The sequence below is a fragment of the Macaca mulatta genome, chromosome 9, assembly GCF_049350105.2.
Source record: "Macaca mulatta isolate MMU2019108-1 chromosome 9, T2T-MMU8v2.0, whole genome shotgun sequence".
Lineage (NCBI taxonomy): Eukaryota > Metazoa > Chordata > Mammalia > Primates > Cercopithecidae > Macaca > Macaca mulatta.
The window spans coordinates 69,897,004-69,916,043 of record NC_133414.1 but is presented as its reverse complement, the minus strand read 5'-3'; the positions used below and the strand labels follow the sequence as shown (position 1 = coordinate 69,916,043).

General features: G+C 43.7%; 1 protein-coding gene across 8 annotated transcripts; it reads left to right on the top strand.

Moving 5' to 3' along the window:
- The first annotated feature begins 321 nt into the window (after positions 1-321).
- On the top strand, positions 322-15,609 carry TMEM254 (transmembrane protein 254). Of its 8 annotated transcripts, none has more exons than XM_028853358.2 (5): positions 331-429; positions 3,491-3,594; positions 3,795-3,854; positions 13,000-13,051; positions 13,747-15,520. In XM_028853358.2, exons 1-4 carry the CDS (start codon positions 340-342, stop codon positions 13,001-13,003), a joined length of 258 nt encoding a protein of 85 aa, XP_028709191.1. In that variant the 5' UTR covers positions 331-339; the 3' UTR covers positions 13,004-13,051; positions 13,747-15,520. The 8 variants fall into 8 exon arrangements, with proteins under 8 accessions (NP_001253297.1, XP_028709191.1, XP_077801232.1 ...); XM_028853357.2 differs by lacking the exon at positions 331-429 and adding an exon at positions 655-816 and having other exon boundaries at positions 13,747-15,609; NM_001266368.1 differs by lacking the exon at positions 13,000-13,051 and having other exon boundaries at positions 322-429; positions 13,747-13,914.
- Positions 15,610-19,040: the final 3,431 nt, after the last annotated feature.

Genomic DNA, 19,040 nt, shown 5'->3' with positions numbered 1-19,040 from the left:
GGGGCTCAAGCGATCCTTCCGCCTCAGCCTCCCAACGTGCTGAGATTACAGGGACACATCACCGCGCCGGCCCCAACATCTTTATCTCAAACCCAGAAAAGTGACAGAGGAGAGTCTCCCCTACAAGATGATGACCAGCCCTCCAGACCTGAGCCCAGGTGGGATTCCAAGGCCCCTGTACTGGGGCCAGACAGGGAGACTCGCTCTCAAGAGAGTTCCGAAACCGCACCACCTTCTCCCTGCGGGGATGGCGGGAGGAGCGCGGGCCCGCCCCGGCCCTGCCTCCTCTCTCGCGCTGGACGGAGTCCAGACGCGCGCTCCCGGGGAGGTGTTGCAACCATGGCGCCGGCAGCAGGCGCGGCGGCCTACTTTCAGCGAGGAAGTCTGTTCTGGTTCACAGTCATCACCCTCAGCTTTGGCTACTACACAGTAAGGGCAGCCGCTGGAGGGCTACGGTCTGGCGAGGGAGCAAGCGCTCGGTTCACCCCAGGACCTAGGCCCACAGGCGAGGAGCCGGGGGAAGTCGTGCAAGCACAATCCCTACTCCCGCGCGCTCGGAACGCCAGACTCCGGAATGAGACGCAGGCATATCGGTCCGCCAGGGTCTTGGGCCGGCGCCCAGCGCCGTGAGAAACCGGCTAGTCAGGCTTTTCTTATATGGGGGCGGGGACGGCTGGAGAGCTCCCGGTTAACTCTGTGTCTGGGTTTTTCAAGAGGATGGCGAAGTCGGAGGCTAGCAATGCCGCTACCGCCTATTTCCGTCCAGCCAGACCCTTGCCCTCTCTGGTCACAGTCCTGGGGCTGGGGTACTTCGCGGTGAGGCGTAGGGCGGGGCGGGCTTCTGTTTTGGCCCACCGGGCCCTCGTAGGGCGAGGGGCGCTGTGGGAACGAGGCCTGTGCGCACGCGCCTCTGACGGTTGTCTAGGTTACTCATGTAAGCGGAAGTTTGGTGGGCTGTTAGGATGGTTTCTGCTTTGCAGTGTTCCTGTCTTTGGGTCCTCACCTCTGCACGGTTACTAACGGATTTTCCGAGCTTAAGCCTCTCACGAAGCGGGAAGTAAGTTGACCGACTGCCATAGGCCTGCCAAGTCAGAATAGGGCTTCCGAAGCAGAACGTTTGAGCCAATAGGAATTGTTTGGAAAACGAGGATAAACCTAACGGATGGGTAGGATTTAAGTGTTAAGGGGGGATAAAGAGGATATCACTGTTGTGACATAGGTGTGGAAGCAAGAAGAAAGCTGTACCTAGAAAAAGAGCGACGTTTGTTTGGCTGAGAAATAATCTGTTTAAAGGATAACGAGAAAGATGCGTGGAAAAGTAGGTTGGGGGCTAAGGTGGTAATTTTGATTTTTTTTGTTTGAGACGGAGGCTGGCTCTGTCACCCAGGCTGGAGTGCAGTGGCGCGATCTCGGCTCGCTGCAACCTCTGCCTCCCAGGTTTAAGTGATTCGCATGCCTCAACCTGTAGCTGGGATTACACCACGCCCGGCTAATTTTTTGTATTTTTAGTGGAGACGGGGTTTCACCACGTTGGTCAGGCTAGTCTCGAACTTCTAACCTCAAGTGATAAGGTGGTAAAATTTTGAAGGAAGGCGAAGCTATTTGGATATACCAGTAGATCCTGGAGATTGGGAATGGGAGATTATGTCCACGGTGTTGCTTGTTGTTGTCAAATCTGACCGACTCTGTCCTGATTTCATCATGTGTACAATGGAGGCGTTGAATTGAAAGTTTTCAAAGGTGCATTTCTATTCTACGATTTTGTGTCTGTGACTAGTTAGAATATAGTTGGAGGAAAGCTTTGGGGACTTCAAATTGGGATCTTGTGGAGCTGGCAGATGCTCCCCTTCCCCTTGGTTTGGGAGGATGCAGTGATATTTGTGCATTATTTAAATTTCAGATGTGAAACAACATCGTGAAAGAGATAGTACTGCTCTTTACAAAGATTTGAATGGGACAATACATTTTGAAACTGTTGGCAGTCATTCTCAGAAAAGTCTAAGCTGGCAGAAGTTACAATACAGAGGCTGAGAAAAAGTTAAGATTACGAAAAATTTATGTAATTAAGCAGTTGCTATTAATATGTCACAAACCTTATCTCACTTATTTTCCATCTCAATGCAGTGGATCATTCTCAGTTTTAGAGGTACAAAAAGGGAAAGCCAAGAAAGGAATTCTAAATTAAACAGAGGTTTGGCTGGAGCCAGTTTCTGCAGTAAAGACACTAGCCAAAGCACATAAACTCAAACTTTGCTAATATCTTTTATAAAATAATGGTTTTGGTGGAATGTATTAATAGGAGTCAGCCAGGCATGGTGGTTCTGTAATCCCAGCACTTCGGGAGGCCAAAGTGGGCAGATTGCATGAGCCCAGGAGTCCAGGAGTTCGAGACTAACCTGGGCAACATGGCAAAACCTCATCTCTACAAAAAAAAAAAAAATTAGCCGTGGGCGGTGGTTCACGCCTGTAATCCCAGCACTTTGGGAAGCTGAGGAGGGCAGATCACCTGACGTCGGGAGTTGGAGACCAGCCTGGCCAACATGGTGAAACTCCGTCTGTACTAAAAATACAAAAATTAGCCAGGCGTGGTGGCATGCACCTGTAGTCCCAGCTACTCTGGAGGCTGAAGCAGGAGAATCACGTGAACCCGGGAGGCAGAGGTTGCAGAGAGCCAAGATCGTGCCACTGCACTCCAGCCTGAGCAACAGAGTGAAACTCCGTCTAAAAAATAAATAAATAAATAAAAATTAGTCAGTCGTGGTAGCCCATGCCTGTATTCCCAGCTACTTGGGGGAGCTGAGTTGGGAGGATCACTTGAGCCCGGTAAGTTGAGGCTGCAGTGAGCCGTGATCGTGCCACTACACTCCAGCCTGGGTGACAAAGTGAGATCCCTTCTCTACAAAGAAAACAAAAGAAGAAAAGGAAGAATAAAAGACTAGGAGTCATCCACCATGAGCACTGAGTCTGATAACCACATATTTGCCTCAGCATAAATCTCCCAGTAGAGTTGCTTTTAGAAAATAGAAGTCATCCTGGCACAGTGGGTCATGCCTGTAATCCCAGCACTTTGGGAGGCCAAGGTGGGAGAATTGCTTGAGCCCTGGAGTTGGAGACCGTCCTGAGCAACACAGTGAGACCCCATCTCTATATACAATTTTTAAAAGTAGCTAGGTATGGTGGCACCCATGTGTAGTCCCAACTACTTGGGAGGCTGAGGTGGGAGGATGGATTGAGCCCAGATGGTGGAGGCTGCAGTGAGTCATGATCATGCCACTGCACTCCAGCCCCAGCAGCGGCATGAGACCCTGTCAAAAAGAAAAGAAAAGAGAAGAAAAAGAAAGAAAATAGAAGTCAAGAATGGAGGCCCAAATGACTGTTGAGAGTTTCTTTGGTCTGTAGTTACTTTTGTATCGTTTCACAGCCTTTCTCAAAAAAACAAACAGGTTTTAAGTGGCCTAATAGGTATTCTGTGTCTCTGGTTCTCTTTCAGTGGGTTGTCTTCTGGCCTCAGAGTATCCCTTATCAGAGCCTTGGGCCCCTGGGCCCCTTCACTCAGTACTTGGTGGACCACCATCACACCCTCCTGCACAATGGGTAAGGAGAGCTGCACAAATGGATTGTGGACACTGGAGCTGTGGTCTCACGGGAGACCTGGTAGGCCTGCAGCTGCCTTTTGGTATCTAAGAGTAGTGTTAGTTCACATTAAGGCACTTTTCTTTTTGAGATTGCTGTGTTAGATTTCATCAGCAGGTAACTATCACCTTAAAAAATATTCACTTTTTTTTTGGTTTCAGTTATTGGCTTGCCTGGCTGATTCATGTGGGAGAGTCCTTGTATGCCTTAGTATTGTGCAAGTAAGTCTTTGAAGTATCTGCTTCTTGCCTTTCTCTTAGTAGCTAATATAAATTGAGAGTAGCCACATTTAAATAATTCACACACTTGTAGGCTGAGAACATTCTCAGGGTGGAGCAGAATCCCCATGCCTGATACTGAGCCTGGTGCAGAGGGAGTACCCAGTAAATGTTTGATGAATGCATTCATTTTATGTTGGTTAACCAATTACTTAGTTATCTAATTCAGATGACTTTTGTTATTTTATTTTATTTTATTTTTTTGATACAGAGTCTCGCTGTGTCTCCCAGACTGGAGTGCAGTGGCGGGATCTCGGCTCACTGCAAGCTCCGCCTCCCAGGTTCACGCCATTCTCCTGCCTCAGCCTCCCGAGTAGCCAGGACTACAAGCGCCTGCCACCTCGCCCGGCTAATTTTTTGTATTTTTAGTAGAGACGGGGTTTCACCGTGTTAGCCAGGATGGTCTCGATCTCCTGACCTCAAGATCCACCTGCCTCAGCCTCCCAAAGTGCTGGGATTACAGGCGTGAGCCACCACGCCCGGCCGACTTTTGTTATTTTTTAACAAATTTTCTGGGTAGCCCCAACTAGACCAAAAGACTAGGAGCCTGGCTTCCAGTTTATAGAAGAGCTAAGTGACTGACCTAGGCCGATGACTCACAGTCCTCGTTTTACAATTGAGCCACCTGAGGAGCTTTTTCAAAATACACACATCTGGTTTCCAGACCCAGAGATTCTGATTGGGTAAGTCTTGCCTCAGAGATAGGAATGTGTTCTTTTTAAAAGCTCCACAGATAATTCTAGGATGCAGTGCTAGTTAAAAGCCCCCAAACCAGACCCCACTCGGCAGATGCTAGTGTAGCTTAATACTGTATGAGAATACTAGAAAAAATTATCTTTATATTTGTACTAAAGTATATACAGAAAGTATGGTACAATGAAAAAACACTATTATAGAAATGCCAAATTGCTTTCCAATTAATTTCTGGTCAAGATATTAATTGAATTAATTTCTGGTCAAGATATACTGTCTCCTCTATTATTTTTCTATTCTAAAAGTGGAAAATAAGATACTCTATTACTATTACTATGTTTCAATCATAAAAATAATCAATATTGATTGGGCACTACTATGTCAGAGACTGCTAAGTATGTTAAATAGAATTATCTTACTCTGTTTTCTTGTTTATTAAACAAAGAGGCTAGACCTTTTTTTTTTTTTTTTTTTTTTTTTGAGACAGAATCTTGCTTTGTCACCCAGGCTGGAGTGCAGGGGCACAATCTTGGCTCACTGCAATCTCTGCATCCTGGGTTCAAGCGATTCTCCTGCCTCGGCTTCCCCAGTAGCTAGGATTACAGAAGCCCACCACCATGCCCGGCTAATTTTTGTATTTTTATTTTATTTTATTTTATTTTATTTTTTTTGAGACGGAGTCTTGCTCTGTCACCCAGGCTGGAGTGCAGTGGCCAGATCTCAGCTCACTGCAAGCTCTGCCTCCCGGGTTTACGCCATTCTCCTGCCTCAGCCTCCCGAGTAACTGGGACTACAGGCGCCCGCCACCTCGCCCGGCTAGTTTTTTTGTATTTTTTAGTAGAGACGGGGTTTCACCGTGTTAGCCGGGATGGTCTCTCGATCTCCTGACCTCGTGATCCGCCCGTCTCGGCCTCCCAAAGTGCTGGGATTACAGGCTTGAGCCACCGCGCCCGGCCAATAATTTTTGTATTTTTAGTAGAGACAGCGTTTCACCATGTTGGCCATGCTAGTCCCAAACTCTGACCTCTCAGGTGATCCACGTGCCTCGGCCTCCCAAAGTGCTGGGATTATAGGCATGAGCCATTGTGCCCGGCCACAAGCTAGACTTTCTATGAAGAGGGGCAGAAAGTAACTTTATTATTTCTTTCTCACCCCTCTCCAAGTAAATTTGTTTTGTAGATTGTTCCCCACCTTCCAACTGTATCTCTGGATGGAATTTCAAGCAGATCATAGGCTTTCCAGTCACCATCTGATATTATCCATTCTAGCTCAGTCTATTTGTTAAAACTATAAACTTTCTTCTAATTCAAAATGTCTGTTCTCATCCAGCTGGGGCTCAGGAGCCTGCAATGGGGAGAAGGGTACAGTTGATGTCTTCTCTTGCACTTCACCTTCTCCTGTATTCACTAATAATCGCTGCTTGCAGTCCCTTGGGATAGTGGGAATAGTTAGGGAGAAGGAGGCTCAGCCTTAAATAGCTGCTGCTGGCTGGGCGCAGTGGCTCACACCTATAATCCCAGCACTTTAGGAGGCCGAGGTGGGCGGATCATTTGAGGCCAGGAGTTTGAAACCATCCTGGCCAATATGACAAAACCCCATCTCTACTAAAAATAAAAAAAAATATTTTAAAAGCCAGGCATGGTGGTGTGTGCCTGCAGTCCCAGCTGCTCAAGAGGCTGAGGCACGAGAATCACTTGAAGCCAGGAGGCAGAGGCTGCAGTGAGCCGAGATCGTGCCACTGCACTCCAGCCTGGGTGTCAGAGCAAGACCCTGTCTCAAAAAAAATAAAAATTAAAAAAATAACAGCTGCCGCCTTGTGATCAGGCAGCTGGGTGCTGTGTGTATTGCATATCCAGTATTGGCTCTTTCTCTCTAGGGGGGATGTGGTAGATTTTTGAGACACTGTTCCTCACCTGGATCTCCCTTCTGCAGTTTCCTTGATGATTCGTTTAGATACCTCCTCCAGAGTGCCACTTGCAGTTTCACCCTCAGAGTCTGTTTGCTGCGGAGAATTACCCTTTTATTGAGATCACTTCCATCTTTCAGGTGGGCCTGTGGTACAGGGTCCCTTTTAAAACTACTCGTGTCCAGTGCCTTCTTTAGGATCTGTATGGCTCACAGTAAACAACTGCCATATCCCTCCAGTGGGATAATCTGCAAGTGCATGCAGTTCTTAGTGTGGCAGTGCTTCCTTCTCTCCCAGCAAGCAGGCCAAACAATGTTTACTCTTTGGAATCAGAGATTAAACCCTTCCCCAAATTCCAGAGGACTCATGTCAAGCTCTACAAATGATTCTGTTGAAGCCGTTCTCTGGGCTTGACTTGTGGGAAATGCCACAGTCCACTAGGACCTCTTTCCAATGGCCTCTGCAGCGTCCCAGTGGAATCTCAGATTGGAAGTGTGCGGTCCAGCCCCTCAACTTGGAATGTAGGAGTGCCTGACACCTATTTTGTTGTTAGCATTTGGAGTATCTGATGAAAACCAAAATACTCAAATTTTTATTTTTATTTGTTTATTTATTTTTTTCTTTTTTGAGACAGAGTCTCACTCTGTTGCCAGGCCGGAGTGCAGTAGCGCGATCTCGACTCACTGCAACCTCCACCTCTCAGGTTCAAGCGATTCTCCTGCCTCAGCCTCCCGACTAGCTGAGATTACAGGTGCCTGCCACCAAGTCTAACTAATTTTTGTACTTTTAGTAGAGACGGGGTTTCACCATGTTGGCCAGGATGGTCTTGATCTCTTGACCTTGTGATCTGCCCACCTCCGCCTCCCAAAGTGCTAGGATTACAGATGTGAGCCACCGTGCCCGGCCTTCAAATTTAATATAGAATTTTTTTGAAGGGCAGAGGGAGAACAGGCATAGAGGTTAGGTCACTATTATTATGTTCTTGAAATCATTTCTTTATAGTCTAACATGTTAGAATGTATCATTAGTCACTAGAAATCAGAATAAATACTCCTTTTGAACTATGAGATGATGACTGGGCATGGTGGCTCCCACCTGTAATCTCAGCACTCTGGGAGGCTGAGGCGGGTGGATCATCTGAGGTCAGGAGTTTGAGACCAGCCTGGCCAACATGATTGAAACCCTGTCTCTACTAAAAATACAAAAAAAAAAAAAAAGATTAGCTGGACATGGTGGCACATGGCTGTTATCCCAGCTACTCAGGAGGCTGAGGCAGGAAAATCGCTTGAACCTGGGAGGCGGAGGTTGCAGTGAGCTGAGATCACACCACTGCACTTTAGTCTGGGCGACAAAGTGAGACTCTGTCTCAAAACAAAAAAAGAAAAAGAAAGTACCATTTTTGGTGGGGGGGGTGGGAGGCAAAAACCCTTTGCTATTTTGGTAGATTAAAAAGGGTATCTAGCCATTTTAACTTGTATTTATTTGATTACAAAGTGAGGTTCAACTCTTCTTTGAAAGGTGCTGGTAGTTCTTGTTACATAATAATATTTTAACAAGAAAAATAGAACCGTTTTTCCTTAGGGATAAATAAATTAGAATCTCTTTGAGGCCAACATTCATGTTCATTGTTACCATTTTACAGTCTGGAGTTTTCCATTCAGAATATATAACTTATGCCGGGCGCAGTGGTTCAAGCCTGTAATCCCAGCACTTTGGGAGGCTGAGACGGGCGGATCACAAGGTCAGGAGATCGAGACCATCCTGGCTAACACGGTGAAACCCCGTCTCTACTAAAAAATACAAAAAACTAGCCAGGCGAGGTGGCGGGCGCCTGTGGTCCCAGCTACTCCGGAGGCTGAGGCAGGAGAATGGCATAAACCCGGGAGGCGGAGCTTGCAGTGAGCTGAGATCCGGCCACTGCACTCCAGCCTGGGCGACAGAGCCAGACTCAGTCTCAAAAAAAAAAAAAAAAAAAAAGAATATATAGCTTATTCTCTTAGTTCAGAAATTAGATTCTTGCTGCTTGCATACCTCGGTTGGCTCTGCAGCCCTTGGAAAGGTTTTTCAGGTTTTGCAAAAATTTATATGTACAGTAGATTTTATTACAATGGAGAAACAGAAGTTCTTGACAAGTGGAAGTACTCTGTGACAGGGCAGCCTCGAGTGACCAAAACAGATAAATTGTGAAATTTTTCAAGTATCAGAGGTAACATTTTTTCCTAAGGCAGGAAAAATGTACTCACAAAGATATTTTTACATGTGCCTGGGTCTTGGTGGAATCGTTAAGGGACATGTGAATTAAATTAAGAAAACTCTTAAAAGGGTTTTGTCTTTTAAATAGGCAAAATGAGCTAAGAATACAGATAAAGGTGTGTGAATGAGAACAAGTTACGAAGACCCCGGGAAAACCCTTCTCCGGGTTACCTAGCCACCAACTGTGACCCCTCTGAAGGAGGAGGAAACAAGCACTGCTGTTCAGTGAGCCTGCTCTTCCAAGATGGCAACTCTTCTTTATTTTTCTTTCCTAAGTATCTTACACATTACAGGATCATATAAATTTACTTTCTACAACAAAATATTTTTGTTGTTTTGCCTATTTCAAAACAAACATGTTTGTTTTTAAAAGTTAATAATGTTCGGCCGGGCGCGGTGGCTCAAGCCTGTAATCCCAGCACTTTGGGAGGCCGAGACGGGTGGATCATGAGGTCAGGAGATCGAGACCATCCTGGCTAACACGGTGAAACCCCGTCTCTACTAAAAAAAAAATACAAAAAACTAGCTGGGCGAGGTGGTGGGCGCCTGTAGTCCCAGCTACTCGGGAGGCTGAGGCAGGAGAATGGTGTAAACCCGGGAGGCGGAGCTTGCAGTGAGCTGAGATCCGGCCACTAGGCTCCAGCCTGGGCGACAGAGCGAGACTCCGTCTCAAAAAAAAAAAAAAAAAGTTAATAATGTTGTGCTAAAAACTCAGCTAATAAAATTGAAAGTTGGCCAGGTGCGGTGGCTCACGCCTGTAATCCCAGCGCTTTGGGAGGCCGAGGCAGGTGGATCACGAGGTAAGGAGTTTGAGACCAGCCTGGCCAATGTGGTGAAACCCTGTCTCTACTAAAATACAAAAATTAGCCAGGCGTGGTGGTGGGAGCCTGTAGTCTCAGCTACTCAGGAGGCTGAGGCAGGAGAATCACTTGAACCTGGGAGGCGGAGGTTGCAGTGAGCCGAGATTATGCCACTGCACTCCAGCCTGGTCAACAGAGTGAGACTCCATCTCAAAAAAAAAAAAACAAAAGAATTGATAGTTGCTGGGCGTGGTAGCTGACGCCTATAATCCAATTTTATATATACATATAGTTATCATCTCTTTTATAATTGGTTTCCATGGTCATCTGTGCCTATTTTAAATTTTATTTTATTTTTTTAGAGATGGGTCTTACTGTGTTGCCCAGTCTGACCTTGAGCACCTGTGCTCAAGTGATCCTCCTGCCTCAGCCTCCCAAGTAGCTGGGACTGTAGGTGTGCCACTGCACTGGGCTAACATATCCCTATTTGTCTATGTCTATACATATAAACCTACCCATCCATTAATAATAGTGCATAGCATTCTATTATACAGATGTGCCTTAACGTATTTTTAAAATCCCCCTTCTGATGGGCTTTTAAGTCTCTACTTTTTTACTATTATAAGCAATACAGCAATGAACATGAATTGCATGCATTTGTCCCACTTTGGTATTTGTTCTCTTAGAAAAAATTCCAAGATCTGGAATTTGAAGATTAAAGAATGAATACTTTTGGCTGGGCGTGGTGACTCACGCCTATAATTCCAGCACTTTGGGAGGCTGAGGCTGGTGAATCACCTGAGATTAGAAGTGTGAGACCAGCCTGGCCAACATGGTGAAACCCTGTCTCCACTAAAAATGCAAAAAAAAAAAAAAAATTAGCAGGCCATGGTAGCAGGTGTAATCCCAGCTATTCAGGAGGCTAAGGCAAGAGAATCACTTGAATCTGGGAGGCAGAGGTTGCAGTGAGCCGAGAACACATGACTGCACTCTGGCCTGGGCGACAGAGCAAGACTCTGCCTAAGAATAAAACAAATGAATGAATACTTTAAATTATGATATGTATTGCCATATTGCCTTCAAAACTATGGGACTAATTTATGCTTCTAACATAAGTAAATGATAGTGCCCATTTCCCCACAATCTCACCAATACTCTTCAAATGGGCTGGCTTTTCTTACCTGTTTATAGGCACTCCTTGTTTTTTCTGATCTTGAGTACTTTGTCCTTTAGGTATCTTGCAAATATCCTTTCTCATGGTCTTTTTGTTCTGTTAGGTCTTTTGATAAACAGAAGTTTATCAATGTAGTGAATTTTATTATTTATATTAAAGTTATATTCGTTTACAGCATCTTCTAACAGTTTTAGAATTTTTTTCTTTCACATTAAAATTTTCAGTCTACCTAGAGCTTACTTTTTGTAAGAGAGAAGTTTCCAACTTTACCTTTTCCATCTGGATGCTCAGTTATCCCAGAGCTATTTATTGAGACATTCAGTCTTCACTGATGTGCCCTACTTATATCATACATACTTATATGTATAGATCTGTTCCTGAACACTATTCTGTTCCATTGGCCTGTTTATCCTTGGGCTAACACAAGACTGTCTTAATAGCAGCAGTTTTATAATCATTGTTATCTGACAAAGCATGTCCTCTCATCTTGTTCAATAGGATTGCCTTTTCCTACACCTTTCCATATTCTATGCATTGTCTTGTGCTACAAAAACAAAAAGTAAAGATGTTGAGATTTTCATTGGATTGACCATGTGAACGAATTTGGAGAACATTGGCATATTTCCGTTATGTTTTTTTTTTCTTTTTTTTTCTTTAAGGTCAGGAAAGCATCAAATATTTCTATTATTGAGTCTTCTAAATGATGAAATGGTCTGTTTCCATTTATTTAGATCTCCTTTAATATATATATAATTTTAAGAGGTTTTGTTACATTAATTTCCAGCTACTTCTACTTTGAGATGTTATTATAAGTGCCTTTAAAAAAAAAAAAAAAAAAGATGGGGTCTCCCAGAGGCTGAGGCAGGAGAATGGCGTGAACCCGGGAGGCCCCAGAGCTTGCAGGGAGCCAAGATCGTGCCACTGCACTCCAGCCTAGGCGACAGAGCGAGACTCCGTCTCAAAACAAAACAAAACAAAAGATGGGGTCTCACTATGTTGCCTAGGCTGATGTCAAACTCCTGGGCTCAAGCAATCCACCTGTGCTGGTCTCCCAAAGTGCTGGAATTATAGGCCCGAGCCACCACACCTGGTCAACTTTTGTTGTTGTTGTTTTTGTTTTTTGAGATGGAGTCTAGCTCTGTTGCCCAGGCTGGAGTTCAGTGGCATGATCTTGGCTCACTTTTTTTCATTTTCTAACTGTTTGGTGGTAGTTTGTATGAATATAGTCAATTTTTTATATTGACCTTATACCCAGCACCTTGCTAAATACATTTATTAATTGTAAGTTTATAGATTATTTTCAATTTTTCAGGTATAAAACTGTCCAGAAATACAGTTTTATTTCTTTCTTTCAATTCTGTCTACCTTTTATTTATGTTTCTTCCCTTATTCTACTGGCCAGAACTTCCAGCAGTGCTGACTAGAAGTGTGCCTTCTTCTTGACCTCAAAGGAGAACTTTCAACATTTTGCATCATGTTTGTTATAGAGTTTTGTAGATCTCTTCTATCAAAATTAGGAAGTACCATTGTATTTCTAACTTTGCTGAGAACTTTTATTAAAAATGGATGTTGGGTGTGGACGTAGGTGGCTCACACCTGTAATCCCAGCACTTTGGGAGGCTGAGGCGGGAGAATTGGTTGAAGCCAGGAGTTCAAGACCAGCCTGGGCAACAAAGCAAGACACTGTGCCTACAAAAAGCAAATAAACAAACAAAAAACCTAGCCAGGCATGGTGGTGCATGCCTGTGATGATCCCAGCTACTTGGGAGGCTAAGGTAGGGGGATGGCTTTAGCCCAGGAGTTTGAAGCTGCGGTGAGCTATAATTGTACAGTACACTCCACTATAGGGGACAGAGTGAGACCCCATCTCTGTGGGGGGGGGGGCGATGGAAAAGGAACGGATGTTGAAATTTGTCGAATGCCACTTCTGTATTTATTAAGATATTCGTATGATCTTTCCCTTTTAATCTGTTACTATAGAAAATTATATCATTTTTACATATATGGTTTTTAAAGTTTATTTTAAATAAAAGTCATCCAAGTGAGACTTATTTATATACAGATGAGACTGTAGCAAGACATTCACTTCCATTGGGTCATCTTTTTTTTACACTTCGTTTTAGGCAGTTGAATTTGAATGACGATATAAGCAGGTGTTTATCATGACTGTGTGCCAGGCTCCTTCCTGAGCATGTTGTGTGTATTATCCCATAAATCATCTCAACACACAGTGAGATAGCTACTGCTATTCCTGTTTTTCAGATGAGAAAACTGATTTTGAGAGATACTGAGTGATTTGCCCAGGTCATAGCCGGTAGGTAGCCACACTAGGATTTATATCTGGTCTATTTTCAAAACATTTGCTCTGAAGCCATACCAGTGCTTTTTACTCCATCCACTCATCAGAATCACATGAGAAACAGTCTTATAATACTGTGCCCTAGACAGTAGCCTGACTAGTTCTCAGGGAATAGTGTACCATCCAAAATACATTTATTAGAAAACAAGAAAGATGAAAAATAAACGAATCATCCAAGATAAGAAGCCAGAGAAAAGCAAGCAAAATAAATCCAAAGAAAGTAGTGGAAGGTATAATTTAAAAAAAAAAAAAAACTATATAGAAAAGGCCGGGCGCGGTGGCTCAAGCCTGTAATTCCAGCACTTTGGGAGGCCGAGACGGGCAGATCACGAGGTCAGGAGATCGAGACCAGCCTGGCTAACATGGTGAAACCCCATCTCTACTAAAAAAATACAAAAAACTAGCTGGGCAAGGTGGCGGGCACCTGTAGTCCCAGCTACTCGGGAGGCTGAGGCAGGAGAATGGCGTAGACCCGGGAAGCGGAGTTTGCAGTGAGTTGAGATCTGGCCACTGCACTCCTGGGTGACAGAACGAGACTCCGCCTCAAAAAAAACAAAAACAAAAACAAAAAAAACTATATAGAAGACAATAACTCCCATGAAACTGTAAGATTAACATCTGGTGTTTAAATTTTGTTTTTTCTTTTTTAGGCATAAAGGCATCACAAGTGGTCAGGCTCAGCTACTCTGGTTCCTACAGACTTTCTTCTTTGGGATAGCATCTCTCACCATCTTGATTGCTTACAAACAGAAGCACCAAAAGTAAACTTGAAGATGTCTGAAAGTTTGTTCTACACTTTTACTTTCATTCTCACCTTTTTTTTTTTTTTTTTTTTTTTTTGTGGGCTAGAGAAGGTGCAGTAGTTACTCAGTGATCTTTCTACTTTCTAGAAACTGTCTGTCCTTCGGAGCTATTTAAGACCCCCTCATTAGTCATTTTTTTCTCCTATATGCTCTTGTTGAGCTTGAATAGACCAGTTGTTACTTAAGAAACAGAGAAAGATTTTAGCTTTTCAGTCCTATTTGGCAGAGGACTTCAGCTACCTTCCTAAGGTCTTTAGCTGTGTTGGCGCCCTTGTGTGCTCTGAGCTAAGTCACATACTAAATTGACTTTTTGATTTGTATACCCTTGTTCCCGCCTTCTGATGAAAACACCTTACCCTCACAACCACCATCTTTCCTCTCCTTTCCCAAAGCTCTTTCCGCCTTGCTGCACTAAGATAAAGTGACACTTCCACTATATGTCAATTCCACACACATTTATTAGACACCTGTGAGGTAGGATCCTATCCTCTCAAACTTCCATTTCTCACGCTACAGAGAAAGATAAGGAAGATGAGCAAGTGCCTGGAATGGGGCAGGCTGAGCGGTCACACAGGCATAGAGGCACGCTGAGAACCTGGAGGCGAGACTGCAGAGTGCCTTCCCGGATGCTGCAGCCAGAAGTGATCCTTCCCTCCACCTGGCCCCTGGGACACTGTGCTTCGTAGTGTGCAGGGTCTGATGGCACTGCTAGATTGCTCCTTCAGCTCAGGGCCACGGCTTAAACAGCTTTACCTTTCCCCTCAGCACCTGTCCCACTACCTTGCACACAGGTGCTCTAACCATGTTTATTGAACAAAGGAGGGAAACTGATTTCACTTTCACCTGTTCAATTATCATTCCAATTTTTATGTGAAAATGGCACAACCCATTTGGGGTACCCTCATCCCAAAAGAAAAGTCCAAGTCTACCTTTGACTCATACCACCTTTTTTGTGGGTTCCTTGGTGAGAAACCTGTATCTTTTTCATACCTTTCTATTATCAATCACTTCTCCAAAAGTGTCTCTTTCCAGCTCTGATTTATTCAAAAACACACAAGCATTCCTGTTTAGAGATTCTAGCCTATGGGTTATCTGGCTAGTTACTACCGCTCCTGTTCACTTAGTTATACTTTATTATTGCTCACAGGTTGGGGAGGCAGAATGACTCTGTCACCACTAGGAGCCGTTAGGGCTTCTTCCCTGGAGGACTGCCTGCGTGCTCTCTGGGGACTAGCCCTCATTTCCCTTCTGTGGTACAGTGGGGCAAGTTATTTGTATTAAACAAACATTTATGAGAAACAACCTCCTCCCCAAAATGGAACCCCCAAGTAAAGCACAAGCCTGAAAGATTATGAACTATGAATTGTCTCTAATGGAGATAAATGTTTGCAAATATATCTCAGTCTTTCCTTGTGTTTTTCTGGTGATTAAGAAGTTGCTTTTTGGTAAGGAAAAGGATTTTTGACCATAGAGTTAGGCATCATGGAAATTCAAACCAGATTTCTTAATACCTGATCTTCCTCAAAGAGAAATAATAACAGTAATAGTGGTGCTGGGAACAATACGGCAGATTATTGAATGAAATGGATTAACTTGAATAAAATGCTGTGAATTATCTCCAGCTGAATGCTTTTCTTGTATTTGTCAGTTTTGACATATTTGATTCTTCTTCTCAAATAAACTGTACTAGGGAACTGTTTATACACTTCAGATATGTTTGTTTTTCACTGATAAAGAAATGCAAAACACAGTGGTTGTTGGGTATATACGTATTATATTTTAGAACTGTCCATGCCCCACTTACCTCCTCCACATACAAGGAATCACTAGGGTAGACATGAGTGTCTCCTTTTCATTGTAGGATTGTCTCCTTTTTGTTTCTGTTTTTATTCAACATTTGATTAAGTCTATGCACTAAGTAAGGAGTGTTCTGGCATTTTTTTAAATGCACGAAGTCCAGTATGCATCATTTAACAATGGGGATGCATTCTGAGAAATGCACTATTAGGTGAGTGCATCGTTGTGCAGATGTCATAGGGTGTACTCACAAACCAAATGGTAGAGCCGAGTACACACCTAGGCTATATGTTACAGTCTGTTGCCCCTAGCTACAAACCTGCATGGCATGTAGAGTACTACTGAATACTGAAGGTAATGGTAACACAGTGGTAAGCATTTGTGTACCTAGCTTTTCTTTAGGATGGGATTCAATATATCCGTCTCTACTAAAAATACAAAAATTAGCCAGGCGTAGTGGCGGGTGCCTGTAATCCCAGCTACTCGGGAGGCTGAGGCAAGAGAATTGCTTGAACCCGGGAGGCGGAGGTTGTAGTGAGCCGAGATTGCAGCATTTCACTCCAGCCTGGGCAATAGAGTGAGACTCCATCTCAAAAAGCAAAACGAAAAACAATAGCTAAACATAGAAAAGATACTATAAAAATGTTTTGTTCTAATCCTATGGGACCAGCATCATGTGTGCTGTCTGTCATTGATCAAAACATCAGTATGCAGGCACGCCTGTATAAAATCCTATCATCTTATTTGGGGTATTATCATGGCTTAGACGCAAAGCGGGATCTAGTGAGCAAATGGTGCAGATCATTCCTTTCATAGACCCATAAACATCTCAGCGAGGTGAAGTAACTTGCTCAATATCACACAGAGAGGTATGATTCTGGGCCTTGTGTTGCCCACCTTCCCCATCACCTCTGAGTAAAAGTAAGTCTGTGAAGCAAAAAATAAATTAAAAATGGAGACAGCCGGGCGCGGTGGCTCACGCCTGTAATCCCAGCACTTTGGGAGGCCGAGGCGGGCGGATCACAAGGTCAGGAGATCGAGACCACGGTGAAACCCCGTCTCTACTAAAAATACAAAAAATTAGCCGGGCGCAGTTGTGGGCACCTGTAGTCCCAGCTACTCGGGAGGCTGAGGCAGGAGAATGGCGTGAACCCGGGAGGCGGAGCTTGCAGCGAGCCGAGATCGCGCCACTGCACTCCAGCCTGGGCGACAGAGCGAGACTCCGTCTCAAAAAAAAAAAAAAAAAAAATGGAGACATACTGGCTTTGTGTGGTAGTCATGGTGGTGATATGGGAGAAACAGCTTTATGTTGAGTTTGGATGCGAAAAGACCAGAGAGGCATCTCGGTGGAAGCAACCATGGAAAAAAAAAAAAGACTAAACTTTTCTTACCCACCCCTTAGATTTCCAAAGCACATATAGTTTGGAAAAATAAGAAAGGACAAAAAAAAAAAAAAAAACCCTCAAATTAATGACCTCAGAAATTAATAGCAGGCCCAATTTATAAACTAACGGTGTTTCCTACATTCAACATGTTTATGATTCCACGCAATCTAAGCATAGTTTATGAGCCACGTTGTTAACATAAACCTGGGTTAGGTTTAAGAGGTTACATTCCAGATATGTGTAAAGAGGCTTCTTAGAAAAACAACTTGCTATCTCAGAGAGTCCTTATATCTTTACACTGAAGGTCTAAGAACACAAAAGAGAAGTCAGATAACCTGCACTTGAGGTCAGAGAACACAGTGCAATCACATTTTTATCTTGCTAGGTCCCTTTCTGGTGTCTCATTAATTAAAGCTCTTAGTTTAGCAACTTGGTTGTGAATATTTTTCCTTTCCTTTCTTGTCAGCACGGTGAAAAAAATGCTGGTGGGGTAGCTGGGTAATACACTTGTAAGACCATGGAAACATTCTCTCTGCAAGGCTCCTTGTCTGCAACAAATTGTGAATTATGTTTCTATTTTCATCCACACTGGATGATAAGAGTCTTTAATGTTCATATTTCTCTTCTTGAAAAGGAGATTTGTGCTCTGAATCCACAGTAAACATTTGAAAAATCTACTCAATCGAGACTATCCTGGCTAACATGGTGAAACCCCGTCTCTACTAAAAATACAAAAAACTAGCCGGGCGTGGTGGCGGGCGCCTGTAGTCTCAGCTACTTGGGAGGCTGAGGCGGGAGAATGGCGTGAACCCGGGAGGCGGAGCTTGCAGTGAGCCGAGATCACATGCCACTGCACTCCAGCCTGGGCGACAGAGCGAGACTCCGTCTCAAAAAAAAAATAAATAAAATGAAAAATCTACTCAAAATACTGTATTTGCAATTTCTGTGAAACATTTTAAGATGACTTCTAAGCTTTTATAAAGGATTAAGTACACCAATTGCCTCATTTCTATTTGTAGTAAGTCATAATGTTGGATTAAGGGAAATATTTTTGGTATACAACAAATACTGTTCAGTTACATTGGTGTTGTGGGAAATGGAAAAGTAATTTTCAAAAGTAAAAAAGAAATGCTGTTGAGGGAAGTATTCATGAAAGAACTTTTACTTACTTTTTCCTTATATTAATACATTGCACAGGATGAATTGCTACTAAAATTGATGAAATCTTAACATTGTTGTAAATGAGAGAAATGGCATCTATAATATAAGGTAGGAAAGAGTTCCCTAACTCTCAAGCACATAGAGGCCACCTCCACAACTTTAATCATGTCTACACTCCATCTAAATGTATTATTTAAAGCAATTCACTTTTTTTTTCTTTAGACTGAGTCTCGCTCTATTGTCCAGGCTGGAGTTGAGTGGCGTGATCTCGGCTCACTGCAATCTCTGCCTCCCAGGTTCAAGTGATTCTCCTGCCTCAGCCTCCCAAGTAACTGGGATTACAGGTGCCCGTCACCACACCCGGCTAATTTTTGTATTTTTAGTAGTGATGGGGTTTCACCATGTTGGCCAGGCTGGTCTCAAACTCCTGACCTCAAATGATCTGCTGGCCTTGGCCTCCCAAAGTGCTGGGGTTACAGGCGTGAGCCACTGCCCCTGGCCAGAAATTCACTTAAAAAAAAATTTCCTACACAAGATTAACTATGAAGTCCCAGGCTTGGTTTCTTCATTATATTTTTTCTAATGCATATGAGAAGAAAGGATAATTATTACCTAAAATACCGTGTGTACTAGTGATGTGTTTGACACACTTAAAAATCAGAAAGTGTTGCCCTACTAGTTGAGACTGAAGCATGGGGTTTAACCTGGCTCTAGCCACAGGATTTTAGACAAGTTTGTCACCTTTCTGGACCTCAGTTTCATCATTAAAAGAATTGATGTTTTAGACATGAAGCCTTT

Coding starts and splice junctions, on each gene's coding strand:
- TMEM254 (XM_015147132.3), top strand. CDS start 658: ATGGGGGCGGGGACGGCTGGAGAGCTCCCGGTTAACTCTGTGTCTGGG. Junction 817..3,490: donor TGGGGCTGGGGTACTTCGCG/GTGAGGCGTAGG, acceptor GTTCTCTTTCAG/TGGGTTGTCTTCTGGCCTCA. Junction 3,595..3,794: donor CACACCCTCCTGCACAATGG/GTAAGGAGAGCT, acceptor TTTTGGTTTCAG/TTATTGGCTTGCCTGGCTGA.